The 19,203-nt window shown below is 37.1% G+C and overlaps 1 protein-coding gene across 1 annotated transcript; it reads right to left on the bottom strand.

Annotated features, from left to right (window-relative positions):
* Positions 1-5,910: 5,910 nt before the first annotated feature.
* Positions 5,911-8,128, bottom strand: LOC143538919 (high-affinity nitrate transporter 2.1-like). The gene is made up of 3 exons (XM_077032361.1): positions 7,306-8,128; positions 7,107-7,222; positions 5,911-6,601 (listed from the first exon to the last, which is right to left on the bottom strand). Exons 1-3 carry the CDS (start codon positions 8,113-8,115, stop codon positions 5,935-5,937), a joined length of 1,593 nt encoding a protein of 530 aa, XP_076888476.1. The 5' UTR covers positions 8,116-8,128; the 3' UTR covers positions 5,911-5,934.
* Positions 8,129-19,203: the final 11,075 nt, after the last annotated feature.

The raw sequence follows: 19,203 nt of genomic DNA, 5'->3' as shown, positions 1-19,203 counted from the left end.
CTAATTGGATAATTTGAAAAGATAACATGAACTAGCATGTTACTCTATAGTCTATTTGTACTCAAAATGAATCAAAAAGTTAATTGTTTAATCTTTATGTGGTAGTTTGTTAAATTCTTTGACTCATATACTATCTGCTCTACGTTCTGTAAGAATCTAAGTTAATATTCATATTATATTTTAGGCTGACTTTAGAGTTAATTAATGGTGTAAACAAGCCGTGCCACTCGTGAGCTCTCGAGACCAGCTTACAAAAAGCGCGAACCAAGTCAGTCTTAAATGAGCTCGAGCCTACATATAAGCTTGTTTAAGAAACGAGCCGAGCTTCACTAAATTGGAAGGGAGACTTGGATTTAGTTAGGTTTTCTTATGGGTTAAGGTCAACTTGCTTGTTTAATATTCATGTGGTAATTTGTTATTGTTGTTTTAATCAGGCCTACGTGTTGTATTTTTATAGTTAAACAAAGTAGCCAAATATAAATGTTATCTTTTCTTTACACCAGTATTCATTCAAAATTGCAATTAAGGGTTACCTTCATCTTATTTTTGACATTTAGTAATATTTTTGGCAATCTTGAAACGTGATTATTGTAATATACTACACATCCAATTTAACATAAAGATTTTAAACATAAAAATGACACCACCTTTACAAATTTTGGGTTTACATGCTTTACTTAAATATGGTGGTTGTAGACCATCCTTAAATCTTTATTTCTATCATGTTACTTAAAAAACTATAGTTTGCAAACAGTAATCATACAAAGAAAGATAACGATATGTTGTCTATCAACTTCTTAATCACCTGCCCACATAAGTTTGTGTGGGTAAATTCAAATTTCTGTCCTAATTGGTTAATTTTATAAGCATACATACAGTTATTCAGATGTACCTATGCTTTCATATTAATCTAGAATTTTTTTTACCTAATGGTGTTCTTGGAGAAGGCAGTTTTGACTCGATTTTTTTAAAGAATGGATTGATGAACAAACACTTCAACTTGCAAAGCCCGGTACTGTCATTGCTGTTATAAGACTGGATCAAGAAGGCCTTCAATATCAACAAGAATGGGTGGTAAGTGCCAACTTTGTTGGTGTTTTTCACTTTATTTATGTTTAACCAAAGTTGTTTTCAATTGATTTAAGTTGGATTTTTTTATTTAATCATATTGCAGGCTGAAATTAATTACTTATGACAGGTAAATCATCTGAATCTTGTGAAGTTAATTGGTTATTGCCTAGAAGATGGCAGGATGTTAGTTTACGAGTTTATTCAGAAGTGAGTTGTTGGCTGGATTTTCACTTCATTTTCCCCACAATTTCAAAAATATATCATAATAATATTTAATTTGTTATGACAAGGGTACCTACTTTCAAACGCTTTCTTGGAATCTATAACATCGTGAAAAATTTGAGTTCAAAATGTCAACTTTTCAAAGTATAGAGACTACAATTTTATATTCCAAACCTTAGGTTTTAAAATGAAAATTCTGATTTTCTGACCCATCGCGCTACGCGATGGATGGATCATCAGAGAGACCCATCGCGATACGAGATGGGGCTTCTGACACAGAGTGACACGTGTGCCACGTGGCACACGGTGGCACTATGTGCTGCCACGTGTCGCCACGTGGCGCGGCGCCTGCCATGTGTCAACACGTGGCAGGTCTATGCAGTGAGTCATCAGACCTATATCTTGATATGCGATAGGTCTGCCCAAGGACCCATTGCGTACCGCGATGGGGTCCAAATATTGTCTATAAATAGCAGGTCCGGGGTATTCACAATTCACACTTCAAAAACACACATATATCTCTCTCTAGCTTCTCTCTAAACCCCGAGAACCCGACTCACGATCCACCTCGAAAATCCTGCCATAGTTTCCTCGATTTGCGTGTCCCGAACCTTCATTTGTGTAACAACGTTTCCTCAAAGTACGTGCCACCCTCCACCCACATATGATCAAAAAGGCGTTGTTGTAATGGTGAGGAGTCCCGAAAGACGTGCCGATGAGTGTTGAAGTTGGCATACCAAAGTTGATCAAGAAGTAAAGCGGCGTCGGAGTGCTACTCAATTTCGTAGGGTTTCTAATACGCAAATAAGGTTAGGCGTAACGACAATTGAATATAATTCAATATTATATTAAAGGCTTAAGCCTTAAGTCGAGGTTATACTCGATACCTCGATAAAAGAAAAGAAAACATAACAAAGAAATGAATGAAAGAGTAGATATTGAATATTGTTAAATACATATATATGTGTGTAAGTTTGTATGTATACTCTTTGTTATGGAAATATTATTTAATGAATAATGAGTATTCTTAAATAATAAAAGAAAATGATTACGTTTCTTAGAGAAGAAGAAACGTCGGGTTTCTATATAAACTAAAGGTTTATAATTTACTTTTAAACTAAATGATTTTAAGTAAAAGAAAATGAACTAAAGGTTCATCGAGGTTGAGATATAAAATAAGACTAAAGGTCTTAAGCCAGATCGTGTATCCGACTAACAGATATTTATACTCGTACTATAGGTGCGAGATAAAGAAGGGAAAGACCCTTGGACGGTGAGTGAAGCCGATCCTAAAGCGATAAGGTGAATACGCCCCCAGCTTTTATAAACTTGTTTTCAAATAAGTCAAACATGTTATATGAAATTGTTTACAAGGAACTATGTGTTCCTAAAATCGTTATAGATAAGGGTATAAACCTATCCCTCAGGCTGTGATATACGTATGTCTGGATCCTTACATAGGTGGTACTATGCGATGAATGGGCACGTCGCACCACCCTTGGTCTTAGGACGCTCTCCTGCAGGGAGTACGACCGTTGTGTATATTTACGGGTACTTAACTAAGTCGAACGCTGCGGTGTTTGCTGAGGTGACCTAGAGTAGAGGCTCATGTTTATAATGTGTTGTTTAACTTTGTTATTCCTAAGCCACGTTGGGCCGAGGCAGGCGTGGTCTCGAGGGGTAATAAAGTAAAAGAAAATATTTTTGCGTCAGCGTGTTCACCAACATTCGTTGCTGACGTATTTTCTTACATTTTGCAGGTGAACAAGATTAGCACTTGGAAGTGTCGAAGTGCTATATTAAATCCGATGGCTCGGATCTTTTGTATTAAACTTTAATATATAAATGGTGGTGGTTTTGTAATATAAAAAAAAGTAATCTTTTGTACTTAAGTTTGGGAATCTTTTAAAATCCCAACTTTTGTTTATGTAAATATTTACAACTTAAATCCACAAGTTTTACAAGTCTTCCGCTAATTGAATGCAACTCCTATTTGTTTACACTTATGGTACCAACTGTTGGGTCACACTCTTAGGCCTAAGATGGGGGTGTGACAGAATCTAATAATTAAGGTTGCTTTTGGTGCTGATTCCCGGGCACTAGGGTCAGAAACTAGCTATACATCGTCAGTTTATGTCAATTGAGGTCATGTCCTCAACCGACCACACGGTAACTGGGTTAATAGGAGGCGATGGACATGGGCTACTTTATGAATTATGTTTGGTTTTCACACACTTAAAAGCGTAACGTGTGAACGATGAGGTTTAGACCCATAACACGAGAGCCACATCTGTGATGCAAGTGACCGATGAGGAACCTGTTTGGTGTGCTTTTCAACTCCATAGTCTTTTTGTGATTTAACCATTGTTAGATCATACTCATGAGGTACTAAAACTTTTAGTATTGTTTCTTATAAAGAACATGAGTGAATAAGGTTGCTACATATGCGTTGACAAAGAAACGTCAATGGCATAATGCTTAAATTTAGCTTGGACCATGGGATGTACCAAACTTTTAAGAAAACTAATGACAATTATCTTCATCCTTTTGTGCTTGGAGTTGTCCAGTTGCTTACTTGTGATCATGTTTTTTTTGTTTCTGGGTATTGTTTTATAAGCAGACAAACTACTTGTAATCATGTACAATCTTGAATTGTTGACCATACTTGTAACCATTTACATTAATGTGTTGGTTTTGGAGAACCATGTGCCATTATCGTTTGTCGTATAATTGACAAGGTTGCAAAGTTCAAACTTTCTACTATCATTTTGACACTGATTTTGGATTTTCATGGCTAGAGACTTGTTTAATAGAGAAGACAATTATGAATTATACGCCATTTTGATGGACAGGAAGGTACCACTGCAATGCTATACTGGTTTATGTTCACAAGGGCGTTTATGGTGACATGTACCATGATCATGGGTAGAAATTCGTTACTAAATATCTTTCCATTGCAACGCTTACTCCGTATTTCTATTTAGTTTATTTTTAGTATATTGTTGTATCTTTTATATGTTTTTTTGGTCATAAACTATGCCGATTATAAATTTGGTTACACATAAGTAGTGGTCATGGGCGAATGTTGGGAGTATCATTTGATCACAATCTTTTTGTCATGTTTAGTTTTTTATTTGGTGTGCAATTTACAAATTATACATTTTGATGATGATGGAATGAAGTGTATTATAAATACTTTTGATTTTCTGCTTTTTCTTTCATTAAAATTTGTTTATAGTATTTATTAGTGATTAAAACTTAGTCAAGTATACAGTCGCCTTGTAAATTGTCTTGTGCTGACATTGAAGACTCGTCACTCTCTGTCCCATTAGCCTTGTTTTTACTCGATCTACACTGGCATATGTTGCATTAACATATAACAAATTATGGTACCATGATGATGCCATCAAACTTCCGTTGTTTCTCTTACGCAAACCTAACACATACCGACCTAATCCCCATTGCGTCTCCGCCACAGCACGCGGGCACACCTACTAGTGTATATTTATGTAAGTAGGAATTACATTCCTGTTCATAAAAATCTAGTTTCACCAATGACAAAGTAGATGATGTTTTGGCTTGATTTCAAAAAATAAAAACCCGTAGAGTACAGTTTTAGATAAATTGTAATTTTATCATACATTTTAATGATAATTTGTTTGATTATATATATATACACACACACATATATATATATTTATATATGTGTGTGTGTGTAACCTGATTCAACCAGACCAAAATAGCTTAACTGGATAAAAAAGAGATATATAGTAATTTGACCTGACCCGAGCAATCAAAATAGAACAAATTTATATATATATATATATATATATATATATATATAATGAGTATTATTACAGAACACTTAAATTATTTAAGAATTTAAATGAACTCTTAATAACTAAAGTTTTTATAAAAAATTTTGTATTTATATATATCACCGAATACTAACAAAAGAAATTTTCACCCCTATGAAAAAAGTTTCTAAGTCCGTTATTATGTCACGTTATTGTACTTAGGGTTTGGTCCTTCAAGGCACTTTTAACGGCATCTACGGGGCCCTCTCATTTAAAAAATATTCCAACATATTATGTGGAACTTAAGATGTCACACCTTCTTTTCGTGTTAGAGGTTCCTTAGTATAATGGTTTCTTATATATAAGTCTTAAGTCTTAGGACAAGTAATCTTACGTGCACTACTATTAGTCAGTATTTTCTAGGCATTGCCTGTAAAGTTTAGATTGTTTTATAAGTGGCTATCAATTTGCTAATTAATGTGTTCGTGTTTGAGTCTTTAAGCTAGTTAGTTACCTTTTCAACGAATCAGATATAGTGCTAGATAAAACGGTATTACATATTGATACGGTGCTACAAGTATACATGAAATACATTTGTTTTATTGTTCAAACATCTAGTTTGGAAAAATAAAGCTAAGACTCACAAATAGACACTTATAACAAGTTTGTTTTCAAATAAGATTTAGAAACCATAATCCCATTGGTTGTTAGGGCATGCACCCCCATATTGCTAAATCAGGCTGCAAATGCATGAACCAAGGTTAGACTTCTTGATTGCATGTATTGCTTCTTTTGGTTACTAATCAACTAAACATGCAATCTTTATCTGAAAGTTGTAGTGACATCAAACATGGTTGGGAGTGTTCTCGGGTGGTGTTGGAGCCGATGCCACCCTCCTGCCACGCTCGGAGCGGCTGTTCTCGGCAAACTTAAGACTTGCCTGATGCATCCCTTTCAGTTTTTCGTCCTCCGTCCATTCAGATTCATAGTAATGCTCTTCACTGCCTTTGATGATATCTTGACTAGGAGGAAAAAACATGCTCCCCCATTGTGGGAAGTGAACAAAACTCACAGGAATTGTCACAAGCATGATCATGATACCCATGTACGTCAACCCTTTTTCTGTTGAGAAAGATGCATTGGCAAAGAATATCAATTGGGTTAGCCCCGATCCAAAGTTCCCGCCAGCCCCTGTCATTCCTGATATGATACCAAGCGAACGCCGGGAGATGAACGGAATGATGCCGAATGTGGCACCGCATGCCGCTTGTGCTCCGATGGAAAAGAGCATCATAAAGGTGATGGCTAATGGTAACGAGTTGACTAAGCCAAGGCATAGGCAACACAAACCACCAGCAGTTTGAAGAAGCCATAGGTTCCAAAGGCGACCTCGCATACCAAATCGTGTTGCCATGTAATCTGATGTGAAACCCCCGAAGGGACGAGCCAGGAGATTTGCCATTCCGAAGCAAGCCGCGATGATTCCAGCAAGATGAAGCTTTAGGTCAAACCTATAATAACAAGCAATTTAAAACAAAATTTAACTAAATTATATGGAGTTTTATAATTGTTTAATTAAAATTGCCATATAGTAAAACGGTTACAGATTTGTTTAGAATCGGGTAAAACTTTCTCTCATTTCTAGGCTTCGTTATTGATTTCGCAATTTATGCAAATTTAGTATTCATATTTTATTGTATGTTTGTTTGTTGTTGAGTTGAAAAGTTCTACAACTAAACTTAATATCTTTTGATCCGTATAAAGTACTTATTTCATTATTAACTAATAAATAATTAGACCCGATTTTATTTATGAAGCAGATATTAACTTTCATCACTTAGGAAAGGTACTATTTATTGAAGTATCAAAGCCAAATAATATGTAGCAGTCTTAAAGTCTTTAACTCTTACCCCCATTTTTTATGTACAAGTAAAATTCATCACATCTATAATGACTGTTTCTTCACTTTAGCGACACTTTATTAATTTAACTAGTGAATAGAAACATATAATATACCTATCGTAGAAGTATTCAGCGATCACGTTATCAATTGTCAGCTCAACACCCATGGAGTAACCATAGAGAAGAACAAAGATCCATGTCCGGTAGTTTGTCACAGCATACCATAAAATCTAAAAAGATATTAAGGCAAATAATAAAAGTTAAAATCAATATTAAGAAGAAACTAATTAATTAATTAATAGTTAATTAGTACCTTGCCGAATTTATCTTTTGCAACATCACCCTTCTGCTGAAGGGCACCGAGGTTACCATCAGGCAAATCCTGACCCAGAGTCAAGACAAGTATGCCCATGATTACATTAAACCACCCCGGTATGAAAAACGCGATCCTCCAGGCGGTGAAGGGTGTCGCGCCGGCCTTCTTGATGATCTCGAACAACACCGGCATAAGGAGCTGCGTCGCACCTCCCCCCATGTTCCCCCAACCGGCCGCTGTCCCGTTCACCAGCCCGATAATCTTGCTGTTGAACATGGTACTCATCCAGTACTGGCACGACACAAATGTAGCCAACGAGAACCCGATCATGAACCTGACGGCTATGTACCCACTCGCGTCACTCACGAACGACATGCAAAACACAGTGGGAGCCGACAACATGATGAGGAAGGCGCAGCCGTAGCGAGGCCCCAACATGTCGCAGACCACTCCCATGGTCAGCCTGGAGAAAATGCTACCCGAAACAGACGCCACACCCGCATTCCCTATGTCGGCTTTGGTGAGGTCCAGGTTGTCCCGGATGATGGGGACAAGTGGAGCGGCCGCGAAGGTGGAGACGAAGGTGGTGAAGAAAGATATCCATGAGAGGTGGAATGTTCTCATGTGAGGGTTTGCAAATGAGAATAGTTTGAACACGGTTGCTTTGTGTTCGGAATCGACTGGTAGGTCGAATTTCGCGGTGCGATCGGTTTGCACCACCGGAGAGGCCACCGAAAAGGCCATCACTGCTTCTCTGCCGGTCACTCCATGCATGGAGCTTCCTGGTGAACCTTCAATCGTAGGCATTGTTGTTACTCTAGTTAATTTGTTGATATCTTCGTTTTGATTTTATGTTTTTCTTGTTTGTTGATATGTTTGTTTGTGTGATCACAACGATATTTGGTGTTTATATAGGCCTAGTTTAGATTTTTAATAGTTCAAGTTGAGGGGACAATGAAATGGTATAAGAATATTAAATATATATACAAGGGTTGACAAATGAAAGGGTTAAATTTGATAGCTAGGGGACATTCCCAAAACGTTGTAGATACTTTTTTGAGGAATCCAGTTTGCCGCATACTATGAAGTGGAATAGTATTTGACCTTATTTATATTCCAAAAGATCTTTACCAAAAATTAGGATATATTTACTGCAACATGGAATATACGATACTAGCTATATATATGGCTTCTTATTTCGGGTACAACTATATGTGATTAAGCAACAAATTTCGGTCAACAATCACACAAAACCAACACTAAATAATTACCTTAGTAATCATATTTATATTTTCTCTTATCTACCTACTAATTTCATAATGCGAATGATTCTCTTAAACAGAAGGCTAATATGTAGACTTTATTGTATAGAAACAGTCGACCAGTGGCGGATCTAAACTCGAAATCGAAGGGTTGCGTTCAATTGTTTTTCCTATATTTCATACAATGTTAACGAAACAAATAAATTTAAACTAACTCGTTTAACGAACCAACAGTGGCGGATCTAGGTTGGGCTATAAATATCTCCTCTTCGGTTTTTGATAGCTTGAAACCGAGCCATTACATCTTTTTCATTTACTTTATCAAACGATTCTCTTTCGACCGTACAAACTAAAGCATTGTTCAAATACTCATTACCCATTCGAGTGTGCAAATCCATCTTGATAAGCTTCATTTTAGAGAAACATCTTTCAACGGTTGAAGTTGCCTCATAGGATCGCTTTTGATTCAAAAGATTGTCACATTGTTGTCGAATTATTATGAACTCTATCGACTTCCCTAACGTGTTCTTTTAAGGCACCCGGTTTACTCCAATTACAAAAGCCCCCACTAACAAAAGCCTCTCTTCCACATTGATTACCAACACTTCCATTAAACAAGTAACAACATAAGCAATACGCTTTTTCTTGTTTAGTGCTATACTCCAACCAATCATATTTATCAAACCATTTGACATTTAAACGTCTTCGGCCACTAGAATAGTTTGACAATTTAAAGTTATGACATCGTGGTTGAAAAGCTTTTTTAACAAGATATGCTCTTTTCACGTCATCTATTTGATCAGGATGATAATTAGTCATAGGTGGTCTATCGGAAGCATCCGAAGGAAGATAATCCAAATTGATTTTTGAACGGATTGAAGAACTTGAAGTCGAATGAATATTTGAACTTAGACCGATATCTTCATTTTCTTGCAAATCATCAACCATATTTGAACTTGAAGTTGGAATATTTAAACTTGGTGAAGATGAACCAATGTCATCATTTTCTTTTCTTTGACGTTTAAAAATGTTGCTAATAAGAGCTTGTTTACTCATCTTCAAAGATTCAAAGTTCCTAAACAAAATTTGAAACAAGACACCTAATATCAATAATCAATAACCAATATTCAATTCCAATTTGGCAATTTACATATAAAACTAAAAGGTAATCAATTCCAATTTAAACATAAACCCTAAATACTATTCAATTCCAATTTAAACCTAAACCCTAAATCCTATATTAATTCTAATTTAAACAAGAAATTGAAAAATCTTACTTGTAGACGGTGGTTGTGGGCCGGTGGTGACTAGTGTGTAGGTGTGGACTGGAGGTTGTCTGGCGGTGGTGTGGAGGTTCGTCTGGCGGTGGTGTGGAGGTTCGTCCGGCGCCTGACGAGCTGTGGTGAAAAGTCAGAAGAGGCTGTTGCGCTGCTACTGTATTTTTATTTTTTTACTATTGTTGTAAATGGATAGATGGATAGGTGAACGGTGGTTTGGTTGGGTTTGGTTAATGGGTTTTTTTTTCTTTGGGCTTTGGCTTTTGATTAGGTTTAAAACATAGACTGGTTAGGCTTGAAATCTTAGGGGTAACGTTATTGTTTTCAGGGGTAACGGAACACGAAAACTGGCCAAAATTTTTTTTATTACACTATCGGTAAAAAGTTGAGGGGTAACGGAGGCTACCCCTCCCCTCAATGTATGTCCGCCCCTGCAGTCAACCTCTCTCCTAATTTCACTGTCAAATTAAAGTAGTGTTAAGTCGTTACCTTTATAAATTTTAATCTTATAATTCAAACTTTCAAAGAAAACAAAAACTAGTATGTTGTCTAAAACATGATTAAATATTTGACTGAAGAAGCACAGATCTAAGCCCAGATAGGTTAGACTAATGATTCAACCAGGTATGGATTATGTAACAGGAAATATGTTAACACGAGTATGGATCTAAACAGCTCCGACGACAATTACCTGCAAAATTGAACACCGTGAGCTCGCTACGGGAAGGACAAGAGTAGGGGCCTTCCCGTAACCACCCTCCCCGTGAGAATAAATACAGTTCTTGTAGAAAGAGAAAGTACTTAAGTGATTGATGTAATATGTGAAGTGTAAATAAATACCTCATGATGATGAAGTGAGTATTTATAGCCGGTGGTTCAAGGAATATTGTTGGTACAATTGCCCTCTTCTAGAAGATGTTCTCTCTAACTAATTGGACACGTGTCGGCATTTGATAGGATACGACAACTGGCCATGTGCACCGTTATAACAACCTATCCAGCTGTCCTCCTTTGATTGGTTGCCTTGTCCAGTGCCCTTCACGAAATAATATTCGTATTATCCATCTAGAAGGAAGTTAGTTACAGCTGCTTTCTGCCGTCAGCTTCTCATCATTCCACGTTTGGAAACCTTCCGCACACGTGGGTAGCCTGTTACCCTTTATAGTAGTTTGAACTTTCGTGATGCGTGTCCTTCCTGCTTTATGCGAGTGATGAAGGTGATCCGCGAATGACTTCTGAGGACGTCCTGGATGATCCGCGGATACTATTTCGTGGGTATTCAAAGCTTTTCGCTACCCTACCTCTATAACCCCCCCCCACGGGTCTATTGTTTCTTCCGCGTGAAGTTTTATGCGGGTGAAATTTTGGACTTAAGAGTTTTGTGGGTATTTTGAATTTTTGCTTTTTTCCTTTTGAAGATATTTTAACTATTTTGAAGATACGTATAAAACAAGTAGATATGACAGGTTAGCGGGTGCCATATGGGTGATGTGACGTTGACGCCATCTGTCAGCTGTACCAAAGTGTATCCCTTTTCTTCATTTTCGGTTTTCCCGCTAGACATGTCATGCAATCATTGGACCTTTGGTTTTCTCTCTCCACTGTCGTTTCTCTATCGCATTAACTGCGATGGGTATAAATAGGAGACTCCTTCATCGTTTTATCAATTCTTTCATCTTCTTTATCTCGATTTCCTTCTATCTTTTTCTGAAAAAACCTGTTATCTTCCGTTGTATCACCATAGCTCGCTGCTTTTCGTGTATTTCTAATCCAGTAGCTCACGAAAAGAAAAGTCCACCGTCTATTAACAAATTAGTCGTTAGTTGGAAAGAAAGAGATTTCGAAGATATTGTTAATGTTTACGGATTGGCTCTAGAATGGGAACCAGAGTTCCCTGCTCCAGGATCCACTGCAAATAAGCCACCAAAGGGCAAGATTGCCTTATACGCCGAGGATTTCTCAACTTGGAATCTTTGATTCCCAATTACGAAATTTCTTGGCAACATATTGACGGGCATGGGATTCACCTTTGTTAAATGCATCCATTTGGGTTGATGAGGATCCAACACTTTGAATTATGTTACCGTGCCAGCAATCTAGTCTCTACTGTTGATAAATTTGTTGTCTTTTATAAAATTTCCGGTCGTGGTGGTTGGTTCAATTGTTTGACTACCGGGAAAGGAGTTATCGGGACAGAACCACCCCACAGTGCCTACGAATGTCGAACAAAGTTTTTCTGGACACGTGAGGATATCGTTCCCATCCAAATGGCCTACCGTCCTCCAAACCAAAAGTTATCGGATCTTACTTTTGCAGCATATGCCAATCTTCCGTGGTTCCTCTCTCTGACCGGAACACCTACCCCAATGCGGGCTATAAACGAGGGTGCTCTGGTGCGTGCGGGCATAAATCATCTATGGCCGTTTCCTGATGAAAAGCCATTCTACCAGAAACCTGATGAAAGTAAGTGCATGTATCTTTCTAATTTTATTTATATTTTTGTAACGGCATCCGTTTGTTTATCGTAGGTGAGGGGTCAATCTTATGCACCTTATTAGACTGTGTTCCAGGTCTCATGGCCCGTTGGCCGCGTGATCCAAAGTCTATACCATTTCTTGACCGGATTCGAGACAATTTTTTTGTTTCCGTCTGTTTTATGCTCGGAACCGGTGGTTTTTAAAGCCATGTTTGCTAAAGGTGAGGGACTACCCTGTCCTCGCCCTTTAACTATTATGACTTCAGACGGGGTGATCGTAATTCTATCGTCTAGTGAAAGTTCATCACCCTGTGAAGATACATTTGTTAATACTACTGATGTTAAGAGTATCATGCGTGCTATTGCAGGTTTGACCCGCAAGAGAAAACACCATTCCACAACAAGTAAAGTGGGAGAAACCCAATCCCACCATGACTCTAATGCAAGTAAATTTGAACAACCCGTCGCTGACCAGGAAATGATAGATGTTGACGCCGTTGCTCATGTTGTGAAAAACAAAGTTCAAATTTCCAAAGCTCCTGTAATCATTCCTGCTACGAAGAAGCCTAAGAAAATGCGGCCTTGGCGACCGTATTAATCTTGTTGCTTCTTCCAATACCACTCAAGGTAATTTTCTTAACTTAATGACTTTTATGTTTTCAATAAATGTAATCGCATTGGCTATGTACTCAGATCCTGTCAAAATTCCACTCAAGGGTACGTATTGTGATTCAAGAAAACGTGTCTCCACCAAGAACCACATCGTCTGCCTCTTTTTCTCCTGCCAAATAAACTGAAGTTATAACAGAGACGGAAGATGCGGGACCCAAACCAACATTTACTCATCAAGGACTTGACCAAGAATTGTCGCTTACTTCCCTGCAAGCTTCCCTTCTTCACCATCAAGTTGAAGGAGGTCTACATGTCCTTTCTAAAGGGCCGCAAGAAACTCCTCATTTTCAGGAGTAAAGGAAGCATGGGGAATATTATGGCCGGTCGAACCTGCATGAAGATCCTTTGATGCATCGTCCGCATTGGTCATTAGTTCAAGGCTCATTATTTAATGATAATGATGTGTGTCATGAGTTTATGTAACAAGGCATCCCTCCCACTGGAGGAAAACGCCAGCGTGGTTGGCCCCTGTATAAACTTGTCGTATTCCTACAACATGGCTAACATGGTGTCTACTGGTCAGGAAATTTTCCGAGACTGGTTACCCATGGGTGATGCGTGGGAAGAGTTGGAGAATGCTTCTGAGATAGCAAAGAAAGAAGCCGATTACTACCGTATAGCAGATAATACTGCTAAATGGCAACTAAAGGATGTTAAGAAGGACCTCGAAGCTGAGAAGGGGAGGCAAGCCATCGCCGCCAAAGCTTGGGAAGAAGCTTGCAAACAAAAAAAATGAGTTAGCCCAAGCTGAAGAAGCTAAAGCTGTTTTAGAAAAACCAGTGACTATACAAGTTAATCTCCTCACTTCTTATGAGGAAGATATTAGGCTCTTGAAAGCGGAAGCTGCTAAGAAGGATCAGCGTATCCCTGAACTTTCTGAGGAGAACGCTCGTGTTAGTGCACGGTTTTGTCGTCTCAAGTCTTTGTAAAACAATCTCATTCATTATGTAAAGGGTCATTCATTAAGGTTGTTTAACGAATGAGCCCATTCTCTATTTGTACAGTCCATTCGTTAAGGATGTTTAGCGAATGGGCCTTAGTTCGTAATGTATGTATCCGATTCGTTATGGAATGTTGACGAATGAGGGTATAGCGAATGAGTCATTCGTTATACCTTTCATTTAACTTGTGTAAAGTTAACGAATGGAGCCCATTCGTTACGGGATGTGTAAGGAATGGGATCCATCGTCTATATAAGGTTGTGTTGCCTTGATTAATTAAAGTATTGATTAAACTATACCCCGAACCTCTGTCCAATTACTCTCTCGATCAATTATTTCGTTAATCTTATTATTATCATTATCATATAATTACTTAATTAATAGCATATCATATATACTAGATCCAAGTTCTAATCAACCTAATACGGATATGTGTTGATTAGATCTGATTAGTGTTCAACAGCTCGTCTTGCCGAATGAAGAAAAGATTGCAAATTGGTATCAATAATTGGATTTTGTTTGTAGTTCGAGATTCATGTTAGAAAATAGTTTTTCATTTCGTGGTCATAATGAATCTGAAGACTCTTTTTCTAAAGGGCTCTTTCTTGCGATTTTAAAGTTGATTTGTCATAACAACCCGGATATTGGTAAGTATTGTTTAGGGAATGCAAAAAAGAATAATAAGTTAACAGCTCAATCATAGAGAAAGAGATTCTCGATTGGGCACTTTGCGAAAGAAATAACCAAAAGGCTTTGTGAAAAATTTAAAGATGATGTGTTTGGGTAGTTAGCCGATGAGTCTAGTGACGTGTCTCAAAAAGAACAAATGGTCATAGTTGTGAGATATGTTGATAAATGTGGAGTTGTTAAAAAGAGTTTAATTGGAGTTGCTCACGTAAATAATACATCTTTTGCAACTCTTAAAGAATCCATCATTTCTTTATTATCAAATAACCAGTTGAGCATTGATCAAGTAAATTAAATAAAATATATTATATATGTATCTTATACTTATAGTTTATAATTGTTCACACAGGTCAGGGGTCAAGGTTATGATGGCGCAAGCAGCATGTGAGGAAAGTTTAATGGATTAAAAGCTTTGATTTTAAGAGATAATCTATCAACACATGACATACATTGTTTTGCTCATCAACTTCAGTTAGTGATTGTGGCTGTTGCAAAAACAAACATATCGATGTTAAAGATATTTATGAATCTCTTGGCATGGTTGTTAATACGGTTGGTGCATCTTGCAAAAGAAAAGATATGATGTTGGAGTTAAAAAGAGAGAGGGTGAAAAATGAAATTCTTCTTGGTGAGATTAATACAGGAAAATGATTAAATCAAGAGGTTTCCCTTGCACAAGCCGGAGACATGCGATGGGGTTCTCATCATAGAAAAATAATAGGTTTGTTAAAATTATTTCCGGAAGTTGTTGAGATACTTACATTTATTAAATTAGATGGAGAGAGTGTGCAACAAAAATCTAATGCGAAAGGTATTCTATCATATTTTAGGACTCTTAAATTTGTGTTTTATATACACTTGTTGGACGGAATTTTAGGCCTCACAAATTCTTTATCAAAACATCTTCAAAAAAAAAGTCAATATTTGTTAGAAGCGTCTAAGTTGATAAGCGAGACAAATGAAGCATTGTATAATCTAAGACAAACCGGATTTGACAAGATTAAGATGTTAGATATGATGGGAAGTTATGGTAATCGAAGAAATTGGAAGTATGTCATTACTAATCGACATCATTTTGAGGTTGAAGTTTTTAACACGGTCTTGGATATGCAAATTCAAGAACTTGGAAATAGATTTAGTGAGGTCTCAACTAGTTTGTTAGAAAATATGTCGGGTTTAAATCCTTATGATTCGTTTTCCAAGTTTGACATATCTAAGATAGTGGTTTTTTCAGAGATGTATCTGAATGATTTTACTAACGAAGAAAGAGAGTGTATTTCGGGTGATCTTACGACCTTTTATTACACTTTAAAGGAAGAAGCTAAATTTGCAAAACTGGGTGGAATGGGTGATCTTGCTCGTGTAATGGTGACCCGGAAACACACAACTTTTCCTTTGGTTTATCAAATATTGAAGCTAGCGTTGGTTTTACTGGTTGCAACTGCAACCGTTGAAAGATGTTTCTCTAAAATGAAGCTTATTAAGACGGACTTGTGCAATCGAATGGGTAATGAATATTTGAACAATGTTTTAGTTTGTGCGGCCGAAAGAGAAACGTTTGATAAAGTAAATGATGAAGATGTAATGGCTCGGTTTCAAGCTATCAAAAACCGAAGAGGAGATATTTACAGCCCAACCTAGATCTGTCACTGTTGGTTCGTTAACCCGATTAGTTTAAATTTATTTGTTGTCATGTTTTTTATATTTGTTTTGTTAACATTGTATGAAATATGGGGGAAAAATTTTTTGAGCGCTACCCCTCGGTTTCGAGTCTAGTCCACCACTGGCAGATCCTCTCCTAATGGTTGAAGATTCCTTCAATATACGTGTTCTTAGTTAGTTAAGGATTTACTGGAGTTATACAAGTACACCGGCTACCCACTTAAGAAGGTGAAAGTGATCCATGTAGTAATTCTTACCTCGTTTTGGTGTATATTGAAAGCCCACAATTAGGGATGTTCACGGTTCGGTTTCAAACCGTTCATCTGTTTAGTTTCACAGTCGGTTTTTTTACCGTTACTTTCGGCTGGTTGGTTTCAAAATTTTTATAGCATAGCGAACGATTTGGCTTATGGTTTATACCAAAAACCGGTCGTATAAAATCGGGCCGCACCATGAAATTTAATTACCATTTAAATTTTTAAACATATCATATACACACACACACACACACCACTACGTGAAAATTGACCTTCGGCCACACGAAAAAAGTGTGGCCGTAGGCCTTTAGCCACACACATTTGGTTCAGGTCATATGTGGCCAAAGGTCGCGACACCCTGGGTATGATATGGCCACACACAGTTTTTAGTGGCCTTATGTGGTAATAAGTGTGGCTAAAGGGTATAGACATTAGTTGCTGGCCATCAAGAAGCCTCTCCAATAAGTGTGGCTAAATAGTAGAAAATGGCCACATGTCAATTTACTATGAGTGACCCTTTCATCTATATAGCCACATGAATTTATGTTTCAGCCACACGAATTTTATTTTAGTGTGGCCAATAGATTTGTGTTAAGCTATTGTGATCTATACCGTGTGAATATAGCAAAGAAATGGCCACTTAAATTTAATAATAGGGTGGCTAATTATATGATATAGACACTAGATATTACATTCAAAGTGGCTAAATATGTTTACTTGCCACTCAAAATCTCCTTTGTAGATTATTGTGTGGCCATTGTCTTATCGTTTGTCACACAAAATATTTTTCCTAATATAAAGTGTGGCTATTGTAAAATTTTTCGTCACACATATTGAAATTCTGAGTGGCTAATCATATCTTATAGACACTGGGGATTATTATAAATATGGCTAAAAATGTGAACTTGCTAGTCAAAAACTCTTTTGTAGTTTGTGGTGTGACCATTTTCTTACCGTTTGTCACACATAATGCTTTTCCTAATTTAAAGTGTGGCTATTGTCAAACCATTCGTCACACATAGTGAGGTACTGTGTGGCTAAAAATATCATATAGACACTGGAGGGTGTTCTCAATGTGGCTAAAAATGTGAACTTGCTAGTCAAAAACTCTTTTGTAGTTTGTGGTGTGGCCATTGTCTTACCGTTTGTCACACATAATGCTTTTAGTAATTTAAAGTGTGGCTATTGTCAAACTTTTCGTCACACATAGTGAGGTACTGTGTGGCTAATAATATCATTTTTAGCCACTGTAGGTTGTTGTCAATGTGGCTAAAAATGTGAAGTTGCCACTCAAACACTCTTTTGTAGTTTGTATCGTGGCCATTGTCTTACCGTTTGTCACACATAATGCTTTTCGTAATTTAAAGTGTGGCTATTGTCAAACTTTTCGTCACACAAAAATTTTTATGTTGTGGCTAATGGTCATTTATAGACTCTAATTTTTGTAATTTCAGGTGTGGCTATTGTCTTACTTTTGGCCATACCTATTTAATGTGTTCTATGTGGTCAAATTGTGTGTAATTAGGCAATATATAATTATTTTTATTTTTTGTGCAGTAATATAAAAAAGCTATAAGCAACAAAACAAAATTATTATATTAACAATAATATTCACTTAAGCAAATGTATATGCAAAATATCTTATAAAATACAGAAATAACGACTACCTATATACTAGCTAAGGCATTTGTTTTTTTGGCACTGCTCCTTGTCTTCTGTTTGGTCACCCGGTCTATCGTTGTGTACTTTGCCTTTGCCTTCTTGCCAGCTCTGTCTGGTTCTTTTGAGGACGGGAGTGGTGGTAGCTGGAACAACAGAATATGAAAAACAAATATGTATAATTAATGTCGTATTTTGTAATCGAATAGAACAAAATAGTATGCATACATACATACATACCGAACGTTCGTTTAACTGTTCGTGAACCTTTCGGCGGGAAGTTCGTTTATGTTTGTTTATCTTTGTTCAATTACGTTAGTTTAGATTATAAACAAACGAACATAAACGAACACAAGTGTTCATTTTTTAAGCTAAATCAAAAAGAACATAGATATTTGTTCGGTTAAGTTAAAAGGGAACAAACCTCATCGTCACATACGATTAGGTGTTCTGGCCAAGCAACGAAAGTACCAATTGCGTTGCCAACAGTCGTAATTTCACCTGCCTCACATGGAATAATTGCTTGTTCCATTATGGCTCCATCAATACTAATTTTATAGCAACCCTCCGGGATTGTTTTTCCTTGCAACTGTTGTGGAACCGGTGACCAATAAACTTTACCATTTGCCACCTTGTTACGCTTGTCATGCACACACAAACGACACTCATACACCTATAAACCAGCATGTGAAATTAAGATGGCTTAGTTGAAGTCAATATATAAGTATATACCCATGTTGGTGGGAAATTAACAATGTTTCACGCAGCACATGCCTTTATTTCAGCAGGTTGGGAAGCTTCATCCGTAGATACATCAACTTTTCTTTTACGGCTTCTCCGTTTTACCTAAAAACCATTCAATGAATCAATCAACAATTAAAGGAAAAACTGAAATTGCCAAATAGTTACTGATGGTTTTTTCGAGCCGTTACTATCCAGAGTGTGGTGTAGTTGTGTTGATGCTTGGTCAACATTGTTCTCTACAGGCTTCATTGGTAATAT

Source organism: Bidens hawaiensis, unplaced genomic scaffold (assembly GCF_021521415.1).
Source record: "Bidens hawaiensis isolate Kalapana, Puna unplaced genomic scaffold, B.hawaiensis_p1.1 tig00011762_1, whole genome shotgun sequence".
Taxonomy (NCBI): domain Eukaryota; kingdom Viridiplantae; phylum Streptophyta; class Magnoliopsida; order Asterales; family Asteraceae; genus Bidens; species Bidens hawaiensis.
This window is presented reverse-complemented; position numbering and strand designations above follow the sequence as displayed.

Excerpts from the sequence above, each read along its gene's own strand:
- LOC143538919 (XM_077032361.1), bottom strand. The coding sequence starts at position 8,115 with ATGCCTACGATTGAAGGTTCACCAGGAAGCTCCATGCATGGAGTGACC. Across the intron at positions 7,223-7,305 it reads CAAAAGATAAATTCGGCAAG|ATTTTATGGTATGCTGTGAC; the intron begins GTACTAATTAAC and ends ATATCTTTTTAG. Across the intron at positions 6,602-7,106 it reads GCTGAATACTTCTACGATAG|GTTTGACCTAAAGCTTCATC; the intron begins GTATATTATATG and ends TTGTTATTATAG.